At 46.0% G+C, this 16,006-nt stretch overlaps 1 protein-coding gene across 2 annotated transcripts in view; it reads left to right on the top strand.

Moving 5' to 3' along the window:
* LOC138783593 (bucky ball-like) overlaps positions 1-16,006 on the top strand; it is a 46,992-nt gene that overhangs the window by 23,395 nt on the left and 7,591 nt on the right. For both annotated transcript variants that reach the window (XM_069958451.1, XM_069958450.1), the window contains exons 2-3: positions 11,739-11,895; positions 13,198-15,042. In XM_069958451.1, the coding sequence (XP_069814552.1) occupies positions 11,745-11,895; positions 13,198-15,042 (1,996 nt within the window). In that variant the 5' untranslated portion in view covers positions 11,739-11,744. The remainder of the gene's footprint in view (positions 1-11,738; positions 11,896-13,197; positions 15,043-16,006) is intronic.

The raw sequence follows: 16,006 nt of genomic DNA, 5'->3' as shown, positions 1-16,006 counted from the left end.
TATATCTGGGTACAATATTTTTTTGTAGGTGTACTAGTATATTCCCTGCCTACTGGAACGCTAAATCCTACACTGACACTCTCCCTGACCAGCAGCAGCTCTGTCCCTGATCTCTCACAGCATGCGTCTGAAGCGAGCACTGCCGGCGCCGAGTTTTATATGGCAGGGTCATCTGATCTGGCCAACCAATCGCTGCTATCGACATGTATGGGTCCCACGTCATCGCAGGATGTACCAAAGAGTCTCCTGCATGTTTATTGGCTGAGAAATAGCGGAAACAGATGATGAGATTTTCTCGAGTATCACAAGATGCTCGTCCTAGTAATGAGTACCATCGAGTACCCTAATACTCGATCGAGTACCAAGCTCGGACGAGCATGCTCGCTCATCACGAGTCGTATCCAATTACACCTATCATTCTATACAGTACAGTTTGTGCTCGCCAATTTGACCTCAATGACTGTATTTTTTACCTCAAAATCATGTCTGTATTTTACGGCATGTAACAATATCCTTAGTTATAACATAGGTCTTCTTTCTCTCTATGAACAGCAAAATAGTATGGTGCCATAAAATGGTAAACAATCTTTCCTGAATACTCTTTGGATTATTCTTACCTCTATTCTTTCTCTTTACACAACCATGGATACCATATAGTATGTTCATATCCTTGCACACAGCTGCCAGGATTTACAGCTGCCACAAAAGGGTTTTAACTGCGTATTTCAGCACTCAATGAGATGCAGTGAGCTCCCTCTTATGGTTGTTTAAAGAATTTTTTCATGCAGTATTTTTGGGAAAAAGTCCTTCTGTTATATTTTCCATTCTACTTCCACTTTTGGATTTTTCCACATTTTTTTATCACCCACTTTTTCAACATATCGCCGTTACAGTGCCGCAGTGATTCAAACTGTTTCCCCGCTCCTGGCATGATATTGATACATCATGCAGTGCAGTAAAACAGTCCAGGACAGGCATTCTCTGTCTTTGTTTGTGGCAGCCATACTTTACATTGTGTGCACAATTATTTTCTATGGCCACTGTTCACTGAATACACTATACACATGGCCGTTGTTGCACTGAAATCGATGCAAACCTATTGATTTTCATTTAATTGATTTTCACTGAAAAGAATGGTCGTTGTTAATAAAATTAATTTGTTGTATGAACATGGCCTACCATGGGTCTTTTGTTTAATTCTCCTCTGAGAGAAGGTTGAAAATGGAAGTGTATTGTCTATAGCTCCTCGGCTCCTCCCTCTCTTGAAAGAGAACACATCATCCTCTGTCAGATGAGGCATGGCTGCATCTTATGCTGGGTTTACACGGAACGATTATCGTGCGAATTTGCACGATAACGATCAAATTCGAACGATAATCGTACATGTAAACGCAGCGAACGATCACACGACGAGCGAGAAATCGTTCATTTTGATCTTTTAACATGTTCATAAATCGTCGTTCGTAGTTTGCAACAAATTCGCCGATCGTTCCATGTAAACAGTCGTCGCGCGATAGTCCGGCCGCCCGGCCCCCCGCTCGCAGCCCGGCCTCCCGCTCATCGGCAGCCCCCTGCGCCGGCTCGATCGCCACCCCTGCCGCTGCTCCGATCGACGCCGCCGCTCCGATCGCCACCGCTCCGATCGCCCCCGCCGCGACCATACTTTACTGACTCCGCGTAGCAGGTCTTCCACATCCCCGACTCCCCTCTTCAGCGCATTGATTGGCTGAAGGGATGAGCTGGGAATTTCAAATGGCTCCTCTTCAGCCAGTCAGTGCTGCCGTGCATTGATTGGCTGAAGAGGGGAGACGGGAATTTCAAACGGCTCCCCTTCAGCCAATCAGTGCTGAAGAGGAGCACTGATTGGCTGAAGAGGAGCCGTTTGAAATTCCCGGCTCATCTCTTCAGCCAATCAGTGCACTGAAGAGGGGAGCCGGGGATTTGAAGACCTGCTACGCGGAGCAGGTAACGTATGCTCGTGGGCGGGGCGGCGGGGGCGATCGGAGCGGCGGCGATCGGAGAGGGGTGGCGATCGGAGCGGCAGGGGTGGCGATCGGAGCGGCGGGGGTGGCGATCGGAGCGGCGGGGATGGCGATCAGAGCGGCGGGGATGGCGATCGGGGCGGCGCAGGGGGCTGTGGTTGAGCAGGGGGGCGGGCAGCGGCCAGGTCGGGCTCCGGGCGCACGATTGCAAAACGACTGCAAAACGATTTTTCTGTACGATATGTCGTACCGTCTAAACGCTGATCGTTATAGAAAAAAAATCGGTACTTCGAAATCGTTAATCGTGCGATCGGGCCAATAATCGCCTCGTGTAAACTTAGCATTATGGTGCGTTTACAAAGGCAGATTTATCTGACAGATTTTGGATGCCAAAGCCAGGAATGGATTTGAAAACAGGAGAAATCTCAGTCTTTCCTTTATGACCTGTTCTCTGTTTATAGTCTGCTCCTGGTTTTGGCTTCCAAAATATGTCAGATAAATCTGTCTGTGTAAACGCACCATTAGGCTATGTTCACACTACGTAAGTTTCCGGCCGTATCGCGTTCCGTGAATAAGCAGCCGGAGACTTACGTAGTTTGCGTATAAATAATGTAAAGTATACGATGTACGGCGGCACAGTTCACACTACGTACGAACTTACGCCCGGATCGTACGCGGCGCCGTGAAAAATGAACCAGACCATTGTTTGCGGGCGAAAATGCCGTAACTTACGCCCGTAGCGTTACATGCGGTCCTGTACGTAGTGGTGATTTCTTCATTTTTGCAGCTTTTTGTGCCGATTCAAAAGGTTCTGTGGGGTGTCCAGGGCTAGGCGAAGATTTCCAAGTAAAAGACCGCTGTCAGATCGCTACGTAGGGCGCTCGGGAAGCGTAAGTAGACTACGGGCGTAAGTTCGCGGTCCGTACGTAGCCGGCCGCAAGTAGCGTAAATCTCTGGCCGGAGTTTACCGCGTATATGTCCGGCCGCGAAAATATGCAGCCGGACATATATGCAGTGTAAACATAGCCTTATGCTAAGTGTACACGGAGCGATAATTGCCCCGATCGCACAATTAACAATTTCGAAGTAACTGGGGAGCGATCAGAGCGGCGGGGGGGGGGCAATCGAGTCGGCGCAGGGGGCTGCGGATGAGCGGGGGGCCGGGCGGGGCAGCTGGCGGCGCGCGGCCGGACTATCGTGCGACGACTGTTTGCACGGAACGATTGGCGAATTTTTTGTGATCAACGAACGACGTACGATTATCGTTCGAATTCTATCGTTATCGCGAAAATTCGCCCAATAATCGTTTCGTGTAAACGTAGCATAATGCTGCTTTCTTGGACCAGATCCCACTGTCTTCTCTCACCCCCCCGCAAGCTGAGGCCCTTGATGCTCCCCTTACGGTTGAGGAGATAGTGGAGGCTATTAAATCTATGCCCTTGGGGAAGACACCGGGTTTGGACGGTCTAGTTATAGACTGGTATAAAAATAATGCTGAGATGATGGCCCCTTGCCTCCTGGCTATGTACGGGGAATCCTTAGAAGTAGGCCGACTCCCACGATCACTCCGGGAAGCCCTGATAGTTCTGCTCTTAAAGCCGGGCAAAGACCCGCTGTCCCCCTCATCGTACAGACCTATTTCCCTCCTCACCATTGATGTTAAAATCCTGGCTAAGGTGCTGGCGGTGCGGCTTAATGGGGTAGTGCACTCGGTGATACATCCCGACCAGACCGGGTTCATGCCGGGTAGAGCCACAGATATCAATATCTCTCGTTTATTTATGAATGTATCAGCTAGTACGTCGGACGCTGTCCCTGGGTATGTGCTCAGTCTTGATATTCACAAGGCCTTTGACTCTGTTGAGTGGCCTTATCTGTGGTCTCTGCTCGGTAGGATGCGGTTTGGTCCGCGGTTTCGGGCTTGGGTTCGGCTGTTATATGTGGAGCCCACAGCCAGAATCCGCACTAACCTGGATATCTCCTCCTCCTTCTCTCTTGGGCGAGGGACTCGGCAGGGTTGCCCGTTATCTCCCCTACTTTTTGCCATCGCTATCGAGCCGCTGGCGGCGGCAGTCCGGGCCTCGCCCTCTGTCAAGGGCCTTCAGAGAGGGTCAAAAATGGAGAAGGTGTCGCTGTATGCAGACGATACCCTAGTCTACCTTGCAGATGTGGGATCCTCTCTGGTAACGCTAATGTCACTTATCCACGACTTCGGTGCAATCTCTGGCTTGATGGTGAACTGGTCTAAGTCGGTCCTCATGCCCCTGTCAGCCTCTCTCCCCTTGCCCGTTACCTTGCCGGATGGGCTTCTAGCGACCCGCCAGTTCCGGTACCTGGGGGTGGAGGTCACCGCCTCCATAGATAGCTATATGCCGCTGAACCTTACGCCTCTTCTGTCAGCCACTGACCTTCGTTTACAAAAATGGGGGCCCCTGCCACTCTCTTTACTGGGTAGGATAAATATCTTTAAAATGATCTTTCTACCTAAATTCCTCTATCTCTTCCATGCTTTCCCTGTCTTTCCTCCCAGGCAGTTCTTTGCAGCTTTAACTAAGATTCTGAGATCCTTCTACTGGCAAGGCGGGTCTCCAAGAATTGGATACTCTCACCTCCTAGCGCCCAAGCATCAAGGGGGCCTGGCTGCTCCCAATATGTACCACTACTTCCTGGCCTCTCAGCTAGTGTATGCTAATTGGTGGTTGGATCTGGACCTCAGCAATGCAGCGGTGGCGTTGGCCGGGGCGTTGGTTGGGTCTTACGAGGGCCTGACGAACACCCTTTATAGATACACGCCCTCTTCGCCCTGGCTGCCTCCTTTGGCTACGGTGCAGAAGGTGTGGATGATTGTACAAAAACAGAGGCCTTCTTTGCCCCTCTCTCCCCGTACCCCTCTGTGGCTTAACCCTAATCTTCCAGAACTCATGGGTTTGCAGGGTGCGGTTCTTTGGGGGAAGCATGGGGTTCGTTATTTGTCCCACATTTTTTCCTCTGATAATGTGTTCCGCCCCTTCTCTGACATGTGTGAGCTGTATGGGGTTCCGAACTCGGCATTTTTTCATTATTTACAGCTGAGGCATGCTGTTCGTTCTCAGTTCGGCAGCCTTGCGGTTCCCCTGGAGTTCACACAGGCGGAAAAGCTCCTGGGTTCCCCTGACCTGGAGAAGCCCCTGACGCTTAGTTATCTGATGTTGAGCCCAGAAGATTCGTCCCCTTTCCAGAGGGCGTACGAGAGATGGGCGGTAGATATCCCCTCCCTGGGCGATCAGCAGTGGAAAGAGGTGGTGCATACCTATTACCCTACCGTAGTCAGTGCTAGAGACCGGTTGATCCAGTTTCGCTTTCTAATGCGTACCTACTACACACCTGAGAGACTCAGAGAAATGGGAGTGTCCCCTTCAGATACGTGTTTCAAGTGTATGTCAGATGTCAGCACCTTCATGCACGCTGTGTGGTCGTGCCCTAAAATACAATCCTTTTGCCAGTCCGCCTTGCAATTTCTGTCCAACCACTTTGATTTTCCTTATGTTTGTACCCCTTCTGTGTGCCTGCTGGGTCTTATCAATGGAGTCACGCAAAATAAATACTATAGAGTATTCATCAGATTTCTTTTATTCTGTGCCAAAAAAATTATTGCCATGGAGTGGAAGTGTACCGATGCCCCCTCCCTGGCCCGCTGGAAACAGCTGGTTAATAAGTATGTCCCGCTATACGAGGCCCTCTATGAACATCGCAAGTGCCCCCAAAAATGTTTTGTCTTTCTGTGGGGCCAGGTACTCCCACCTACCCTCTAGTAGTCCAGGTTCTGTATGGCGTATTACAACTGTTATCCTTCACTACTTTGGCATTGCAATCTGTCTAAACTTGTAACCTATAACACCTTCAGATGTATCTTTGTTTATCATGTGGTGGGCGGATTGTGCCTGGCTTCTCTTTTGTATGGTTATGTTTTTTCTGTGAAAAAAGTTTAAATAAATTCTTTAAAAAAAAAAAACGTAGCATAATGCTAAGTTTACACTGAGCGATAATTGGCCCTATCGCACGATTAACGATTTCAAAGTAACAATTTTTTTTTTATAACGATCAGCGTTTAGACGGTACGATATATCGTACGGAAAAATCTTTTGCGATCGTTTCGCGATCGCGCGCCCGCAGCCCGGCCCGCCCGCAGCCCGCCCCCCCCCCCGCTCGCAGCCCGGCCCCCTGCTCATCCGCAGCCCGGCCCCACAGTCAACCGCAGCCCCCTGCACCGCCCCGATCGCCACCCCCGCCGCTCCGATCGCCGCCGGCACCGCTCCGATCGCCCCCCTGCCGCCGACGCTCCGATCGCCCCGATCGGAGCGCGGGGGTGGCGATCGGAGCGGCGGGGGTGGCGATAGCGAAACGATCACAAAACGATTTTTCCGTACGATATATCGTACCATCTAAACGCTGATCGTTATAAAAAAAAATCGGTACTTTGAAATCCTTAATCGTACTATCGGGCCAATAATCGCCTCGTGTAAACTTAGCATTAGCTCTTAGCTTTAGGCCGACCCCCAAGTGTTGTTCCCATCCCTTACTATTTTCATCACCCCAATGAATCAGAAGTGACCCCATTTTACAACCCTTAAAAAATTCATCTAGGGGTGATAGGTGCATTTAGACCCTACAGGTGTTGGATGAGTTTTTAGCAGTGGGCCATAAAAGTAAAAATATTGATTTTTCCAGTAAAAAATTGTCTTAAAATTTCTCATTTTCACAAAGAACATAGGGGATTAAATGGGTTTTCTGACTGCAGAACACAGCTGAAGCTGTCTGCTACCCAGCGCTCACTAAGATTCTACATCTCGGAAGTAAGCCTTCCAAAATGTGAGGGGATGGGGCTAAGTTTTCGAAAACTGAATGTGCCGCTGATGGCGCAAAGTGAAAACTGCAATTTTTCCACAGCCATTTCTGTGCCCAGCTTGTGTCACTGGAGATGCACACCCCATAAATGTAGGCCTCTTTGGAAAATGTGTCCGTGACCCATAAATGAATATGCAGTTTTTAGTTGGACAAATTTGGCACTAAAATCATCTTTGGCCGGATTCTGTTACTTATATTGGCCTTCTGCATGTGGCAATTTTGTTTTATTATTAATGCCTTCTAGGAGCCATAACTATCTTTTTTTATCAGTATAGCTGTATGTTTTTTTGTGGAACAAATTGTATTTTTAATGACCCAATATGGGAGGGAGGGGTTTTGAGAGGGAAAATCAAACAAACAGCAATTATGTATTTTTTTAGTTCTATTTATGGTATTGTCTTAGTAACATTGAGGGTACAAACACACACACCGTATACGCTGCATTAAATCTGCACCATCAAATCTGCTGCAGATTAGATCTATATAACTGAACACAGCATTAAATCTGCACCATCAAATCTGCTGCAGATCTGCTGCGTATCTGCTGCGTATACGGTGTGTTTTTGTACCCTTAGGGTGCGTTCACACCTACAGGATCTGCAGCTGATTTTCTGCAGCAGATTTAAGTTAAATAACTGAACACAGCATCAGATTTGATGCTGTGTTCAGTTATTTAACTGAAATCTGCTGCAGAAAATCAGCTGCAGATCCTGTAGGTGTGAACGCACCGTTTGAATTAGATCATTATCGTGCAGGTTCGCACGATAATCGTTCCGTGTAAACCCAGCATAAGGCTATGTTCATACCGCGTAAGAGGCCGCGGTGCGCGCCCGCATCAGGACTCTCATAGCACACAATGAAGCAAGCAGCTGGAGCAGCTCGCTTCATTGTGTGAACTGACAGGTCTTTCTGCGGCCGCAATTCAGTGAAGTGGAGCCGCATGGGATCCCGGCCAGAGCGTATACGCTGTGTATACGATGCGTATACGATGTGTAATTAGATGCTGGGAGCGGGGGAACTGTATTCATAAGCGCCGCTCCGGTACTGGCATTCCACGTCCGTGTTCCGTTAGGAACACGAAACGTGGGAATGCAGCCTAAGGCTGGGTTCACACTATGTTTTTGCAAAAAAACGGATGGAAAAACAGATGCATGTGTGTGCATCCTTTTTAACATTGAATTCCATTATTTAAAAAAAAATGGATCAGAACGGATCCGTTTTTTTTAACGGACACAAAAATGAGGTCGACTACGTTTTTGTGTACGTTATAAAAACTAATCCGTTTGGACCCTTCTATCTTTTAAAATGGAATTCAATTGAAAAACGGATTAAAACGGATGAAAAGAAACGAATTGCAAAAACATAGTGTGAACCCAGCCTGTAGATAGAAAAATGAAAGCGCTATGGTTCTTAGACGAGGAGGATGAAAAAACATAAATGCAAAAATCTAAATTGGCGTGGTCATATGGGTTATTTTTGGCTGGGTCATGAAGAGGTTAATGACAAATAAAGAACAGCATTTGTTATTAAATGATGGCCATTTCAGCTGTGTGTGAACATAGCCTTTCTGTGTTTGAATCCATTCCTGGTTTTGGTTAGAAAATACTGAGGCTGCATTCACACATGCCATGTTCTGTCTATGAAACATGACTGCGCAGCTCTGTCATTACAGCGCTCCGGCGCTTCAAAAAGTTTCCCTGCTGCCAGCATGATGTTGATAAATCATGCTGTACAAGAAAACAGACCAAGGTTTGCATTCAACATTCGTGTCGTCTGTTTCGAGGACAGAACGCTGGACATGTGAATGCAGGCTAAGCACTGCGGCTGCTGCATGTGGAGGAAGCACACGTGGGAAAATGCACCATGAGAACCCAGCTATAGGGTGCCTTCACACCTACCAACTCGCAGCGTTAATAACGTCCTGCTCTCCCGCCCGGCCAATCAGTGGCTGCGGCAGGGCAACACACTGATTGGATGGGCGCGAGAGCAGGACGCCGGGACCCCGTGGAGCCAGGAGGTATGTATACAGAGCGGAGCGGGAGGCGGCCGGCATCAGAAGGGGTTAAGTGGCCGGCAGATTTACATACACGCAGCGGTCGTTCAGACCGCTGTGTGTATGTACTGACAGTGATCTGCCAGGACCTAGCCGACTCGCAGCGTTATTAACGCTGCGAGTCAGTAGGTGTGAAGGAACCCTAAGGGTAGCTTCACACGTACTGTATCGCAGCGGATTTGATGGTGCAGATTTGATGCTGTGTTCAGTTATTTAGATGAAATCTGCTGCAGATCTGCACCATCAAATCCGCTGCCATACGGTACGTGTGAAGCTACCCTAAGGGTGCGTTTACAAGTACAGGATCTGCAGCAGATTTGATGGCCCAGATTTGAAGCTGTAGATTTGCTTTGAATCTGCAACTTCAAATCTGGGCCATTAAATCTGCTGCGGATCCTGGACATGTGAATGCACCTCTATAAATACTCCATACAAATGCGCTTGCAATATTTCATCTAGGTGCCCCAGCTGAAAAACAGAACTGGCAACAATTCTCCCCTTCAGGTATCCACTATCCCCAGATCCATGTCTTTCTTCTGATCAGCTACAACCTATACTCCATTCTCATCATCTGCCACCTAATTGGCCCTAAGGTCTTGAGCTGGATAATGTATAAATGTGTCCCAGGTGTTGGAGGAGTGGTGGAAAGTTAGTTGTGCTTTTGAATGTAGCCAGGTAAGGTTTTCCCTTGTAGCTGCTTGTATGTAGTGGTTTATCTTGAGGGATTTATTGAAATCGGTTGATTTGGGATGACACTTATACTGAGTGTAAATTAAAAGCTGTGCTAGTCATTCTTGTCAGAGGACTTAATGGATGTTGGTAGATTTGTTTGTTGTGTTATAGCTTGTTGAGACCCTATTGCTTAGAATAGTTGCACAAACATGTCAGAATCCCCCATGATCCTAGGTGCAGTTAGGAATGTGTGGCTGTGCTCTTTACTCTGGCCATCTCAGTGCCCATCTTCTGCAATGAGGGAGTGTAAGTGGTGAGATGCACACTTCTCACAGCAATCTCTAAAGATTGTGGGGGTCTCTGCACTGAGACCCTGACTGATTGACAACTTTTGGTATGTCTGTGTAAGACTTTTAGTTTTGTAAGATCTTTCAGTAGTTAAGTGCTTGTGTTCCCCTCTGACCCCATCTGCTGCTGCATAGCTTACAAAATCATGTGACCTGCATTCTACAGCTTTAACAATATGGTAATCCCCACTAAATGCTGCTGCTTTTATCATTTTAAGACTGCATTTAAAGGGGTTCTCCATGACTGATTTTTCCCAGAAACTTTTACAGTGAAGTTCTATTGAAGTGGGGACAGGTGTGATGCAGTTTTTGCAAGAAAGTAGCTGTGCTTTTCCTAGCCCTGGATAACCCCTTTAACTTTAAAAAGTTTTATAGATGAGGCTATTGAGCAACTGAAAGAGGTTGTTTTATCAGAATTTCTCAATGAGGCACTGGGGGAAGAGGAGCAAGGGCTGCCTGGAGTGGCACCTGGTGCAAACAGCTGACTTTACCATGGAAAGACAGTGCTCTTATTTCAGGCACCTTGAAGGGGCCCTCACTCTAAGGGTCCTATTACACCAACAGATTATCTGACAGATTTTTTGAGCCAAAGCCAGGAATGGACTATAAACAGAGAACAGGTAACAAAGGAAAGACTGAGATTTCTACTCTTAAAATCCACTCCTGGTTTTGGCTTACAAAAATCTGTCAGATAATCTGTTTGTGTAATAGGACCCTAAGAGCATGTCCTAGCAAGGTATATAAATTAAAGGGGGTTATCCAATGCTACAAAAACATGCCTACTTTCCCCCTCTTGTCTCCAGTTCAGGTGTGGTTTGCAATTAAGCTCCATTTACTTTAATGGAACTGAGTTTCAAACCCCACCCAATCTGGAAACACGAGAGGGGCAAAAGTGGCCATGTTTTTGTAGCACTGGTCAACCCCTTTTAAAGGTGTCTTTTGTCAGTTTTTTTTTTAAAGGAAACTTGTTTTATAGTGTAGTAACAGGATCAGGTCTTAAAAGGCATACCTGTTTACATTTTTTGAAGGGGTACTCTGACATCAGTTGTAAAAAAAATAAATAAAATGGGGGCTGGTCAGAGAAGGTAACCCCCCCCCCCACACACACACACACACACACACACTTTAAAGGGGAACTATCAGCATATTAGAGGACTCTAACCTGCTGATAGCCCCCTGTAGCACGGGGGACACTGAGGAGGAAAGTAGGTGTCGTGCCAGTTCCACATTGTTAGTTGGGGTTAACTCCACTCCAGAGCGTCATCTGGCCTGCCCCTTCTAATGATGATCAATGGAGGGATGGATTACTCGGCAGTGCTCCTAATGGTGCTGTGGAACAGAGTTTACCCCGACTTATAGTGTGAGACCTGCTCCGAGGCGGAAGATAAGACAGTGAGACACATGGCTTACTCCTCAGCGTCCCCAGTGCTATAGGGGGATATCAGCGGATTAGATTTGTCTAACTTGCTGACAGTTTCCCTTTTATTTCACTAACAAACTACTTGTTGGTATCATAGATTTCCCTATTGACTGTCCGCTCCCACCTCCCACAGCACTTCTAACTAAAAAGGCATGTAGTCAACTATGGTTTTTATTGTGGCGTTAGTTTGTAAAATCGTTAAGTGTGAAGAATCAAGACTGGCGAATGTTTGCAGTGCCTTTATAAGGTACAAATAATCTGATGCTTGGTGTGTTGGAGAGACCAAAAGTGTGTTTTTTTGCAGTGTTTAACTAGTGAAAACTGATGTATGTGGAACAATATCTGTGGCATTCACCCATGGTTTGTTTACACCTGTTTAGAAAAAAATGAACGCTGCAGCACCTCCGCCAGAAAATGGGCAGTATTCCACATCCCAACAGAGACCCTTCTTTTATGCACAGCCAACAGCACAACTACCTTTCCCGAATCCTTGGTATTTGAGCCAACTGTACAATCCATACTGCATCCCTGGACCAAGTAAGCACAGTCTTATTCTTCTAAGCCTTCTTTGAGACACACATCTTGTATTTTTATTAAGAATGCCAACATGTAAGTTGGAAGTCTGATAGAAAACCGCCACTTATTCTTGAAGAGAGGGGGAAAAAAGAAAATGATGCTGGGTAAAAATACAGCATACTTGCCTGCCCCTCATTCCTCCGGTGCGCTCCCATCTACTTCTTCATTCCCGACTCTGTTAGCCGGGAGTGGGTAAGTATGGTGTCTATTTTACCAGCATGGTGTGGAAGTAGTTACAGAAAGCTTGAAGCCAAATTAAAATCTGCTGTGAGAATGCAGGGCTTTAGACTTTAATGGTAACAAGTATCACAGTGAATTTGCTGCGGTATGCACAGCATGAAATCTGCAAACTTTGTACATGTGAAAATACCCTTAGGGTAGCTTCACACACACTGTATCCATGCAGATTTGATCTTAATAACTGATCACAGGATCCTGTATGTGTGAATGCACCCTAAGGGCCAGATCACACTGAGGAAACTCGGCACAATTCCACGGTGGAGCTCTCTGCCGTGGAATCCAGCCGCGCTCAGTGTCCTGCTTTGAGTGAATGGGAGAGCGCGTGCATGTCCGCTGCCTGCGCTCTAAGAACTAACATGTTCATTCTTTGAGCGGAGAGGGAGTGGACGAGCACACGCTCTCCCATTCACTTAAAGCAGGACACTGAGCGCGGCGGGATTCCATGGCAGAATTGAGCCTTGTTTGCTCAGTGTGAACTGGCCCTAAGGGTAGATTCACACATACAGCATAGCAGCAGATTCCACGCTGCCATACTCTGTAGGGTTACTGTCTTACTGGCTCTGCATTCTGGTAGTGGATTTTCATTCCATTGCAAGAATGTAGCCACTGTCTACCTTACCAATCAGCTGCCATGCTTTAAACAAGCTAATAATTTACCTGCCCACGCTCCCGCCTGCTTCTTTAGCTTCCGGGTTACTGATGTCTCGCTCAGCTGTGGTGGGATGTCTGTAAGCCAAAGAAGCAGGCGGGAGCATGGGCAGGTAAAGTATTGGCTTGCATAAAGCCCATCAGGTAATGGGTTTAATAGGCAATGGCTACATTTGAGCCATTTAATGGAGCTATAGGCCATAACAGGACAGAGTATTGCTGTGAAATCCACTGCAATACAATACATGTGAATCTACCCCTTACCCTTGAGGAAATGTCATGTGTGAATCCAGCCTGAGAAGTTTTTGTAATGGATGTAATACGTGGAAGTGTTGCATGTTTTCACAATTTTTTTTTTTTTTTCCCCCCCTCCAGGCTATAGAGGAGGCAATCCTTATTTCCCCTACTACTCTGTTGCACTTCATGAATACCCTGGGTTTTATGTTCCCCAACATCAAATGAATGTCAGAATGAGTAGAAGACCTCATTTTAATCCCCATCCACCCTCCCCTATGTTTTACCATGCCACACGATTTAGGCATTACAGCAGTCCAGGAAGAAGAACAGAAACTAAAGAAACTCAGACGGACCCAAGGCAGCCAGAATACATAACCAAAAAGCACATGGGTACAGAAAGTAAAGAAAAGGATGCAGAAAACTTGGTATCCCATTCCTCTGGCATTAGCACAGAGAATGAAAATAATTTGGAGAATGTTGAAATGACAATCTTGCCAGCTCCTGTAATGCCAGAAAGGGACTTTCACAAAAATTCTTGCAGTCCGTCACAGTACCGCAACATGCCTCCAGGAAGCTATGCCTATGAGAAAGAGGAGGTAAGAATAGAGTATGGAAGTGGTTCTCCTGCTGCCATACAGATGTGGAAGTCTTATAAAGAAACAATTCCAATATATGATGTGGCAGTTGTTAAAGACATACCAGAAAATGTAGTACAGAGTGATCTATTTTGTGAGGGTGTACTGTATAGCCCTCGTGCAGAAGAAGAGATTGCAGTACAGAGTGTGTCTTTTTCAAACAAAGAGGAGAGTAAGCAGTCTCCATCTTCTAAACTCTTAAGTCTAGATGGTGTGCAAGAATCAGAAACTCAGACCCTTATTACACAGTCCAGGGAGTCAAGTAAACAAGCCAAACAGAATACTAAGAACTCTGTGGAGTGTGAACCTAAGTCTGTGTTAGTGGATCAGGTTAAAGTAGTTCAGCAAGCTGATGACCCGGAGAACTCTGAAGGAAATGATACTTCTAAAGAAAGCGACAACGAGGAACCCTTAATTGGTCCAGATATATGTACTGAGAAAGTTTCAAACCAGTCTGTATGTAATGGTGAGGTCAAGGTAACAAATAGCAGTGTATGGGCTGAAGACTCGGTACAGAAGTTTATTCCTTCACCAGCATGGCTGGCTTGTTTCGATAACGTAGAAGCAAACTATGATTATGACTTGTATATGTCTCAGAGAAAACAAAAACGACCAAGCATATTAAGCATAACATCTGAGGAGCTTTCATCCAAGGATGAAGGCTCATCCATGGATAGTGCCTCAGTTTATTTTGTCCCAGATTATATGCTTAGGAAAGGTTTGTACACTTTCCGAAAACATGCAGAGAGCACTGAAAGGGAAAAAATTCAAAGCAGTGGCTCTTTAAAAGAGGATGGTGTGCCCCAGAAGCATGCCGGCAGTCAGTATGAGAAGAGCTACAGCTCTTCTGGATTAAAGGTTAGAGATGTTTCAAGTGGACACCGCAAAATTGGTGTACCTGTAAGAGGTTTAAGCAAAAGGAAGCTATATTCGGTAAAGAAGAAACCAAGAAAGAGCCAGTCCTTGTCTGAACCTGAAGACTCTGAGGAATACTGGGTAGTGGAGGAAGAGAACTTGCATGATATTGATGATGATCAGAGTGATGATGACGAAGAATATTACTTTCAGGAAAGCTTGCCACATGAGCGTCTGGAGCTCAATAAAGGTAACTACTTCAAGCAGATTGCTCAGAAAAGAATTTTGTGGAAGCCTCCCAAAGGTGTATTTCCAGCCCAGCTTGTTGGATTTCCTGTTAGAGAAAAGCTGAAGGTAAAGAAAAAAGGAGCAAGCGAAACTTTGGGGCAGATGCACCAACTAAAGCAGAGTGACTATATTGCCTATGAAAAACCTGAAAGAGGATACAAAGAGGTGACTGAACAGAAGAAGCCTCTGCAAAAGCCAACGGGTGGTAAGTTTATTAATGAAGAGTCTCTGCGTTTCATCTTCCCCTTTTCAAAAAGACTGCCAATTTGGAACAAGTGATACCCGCATACAAACTTTTCATCATTTTATTGACTGCAGTTTCTTTATACAAACTGAAAGTTCCAATGTTCTGAAAGATCATTCCACTGCAAATATATGAAAGTCAATGTGACTGCTTTTTTTTTTTTTTTTTTTTTTGAATTTCCCAAATTTTAATATCCGTGTAATCTGTTTGGTTCAGCGTTAATGGTACAGTTGACTTATATACTGTAGATGACAAATTGACAAGGACGGTTTATGGCATGTGAAGGTCAGTGGTCAAATAAACTTTTGACGTCACCAGACATGTAAAAAGCACATACAAACCTGCAGTTATACACCTGTTTGCTGCAGAGCTGCTTATTCCAATGCTGCTCTTTCTCTGTGGTGCTGTTCAGGAAGATTTTTTTTTTTTTTTTTTTTTTTTTTTTTTAAATTTGCTTAAAGTGACTGTACGCCCAGGCTGAAGCACTGGAGGCGGCCCGACCCACCCTTAGTGGGAGGAAACCCCTGACCCTCTATGATAGGGTTCCATTGATTGTAATGGAGTCATGTCATGGAAGGGCTGGGGTTTCTTCCCACTGGGGGTGGGTCGGCCCGCCTTCAGTGTTTCAGCCTGGGCCTGGTGTTACATTCACTTTAAGGATGGGTTCACACTAGTGTTTTTTTCTTTACAGATCCGTCCATATTAATTAAACGGATGAGCAGACTGATTGCAAAATGTTTCTTTTTTTTTTCTTTTTCTTTTTTATTGGTCCATTTGTATTTTGGCTTTAAAAAACTGACTTTTGACCATCAGTCAGCATCTTTTTTTTTTTTTTTTTTCTTTGGTTTCTTGCTGCTTCTGCGCATGCTCAGTGAAAAAACTGGTAACTTGCAAACGGATGTGAATGGAAATTGACTAATGTAAA

The sequence above is a fragment of the Dendropsophus ebraccatus genome, chromosome 2, assembly GCF_027789765.1.
Source record: "Dendropsophus ebraccatus isolate aDenEbr1 chromosome 2, aDenEbr1.pat, whole genome shotgun sequence".
NCBI lineage: Eukaryota > Metazoa > Chordata > Amphibia > Anura > Hylidae > Dendropsophus > Dendropsophus ebraccatus.
This window is presented reverse-complemented; position numbering and strand designations above follow the sequence as displayed.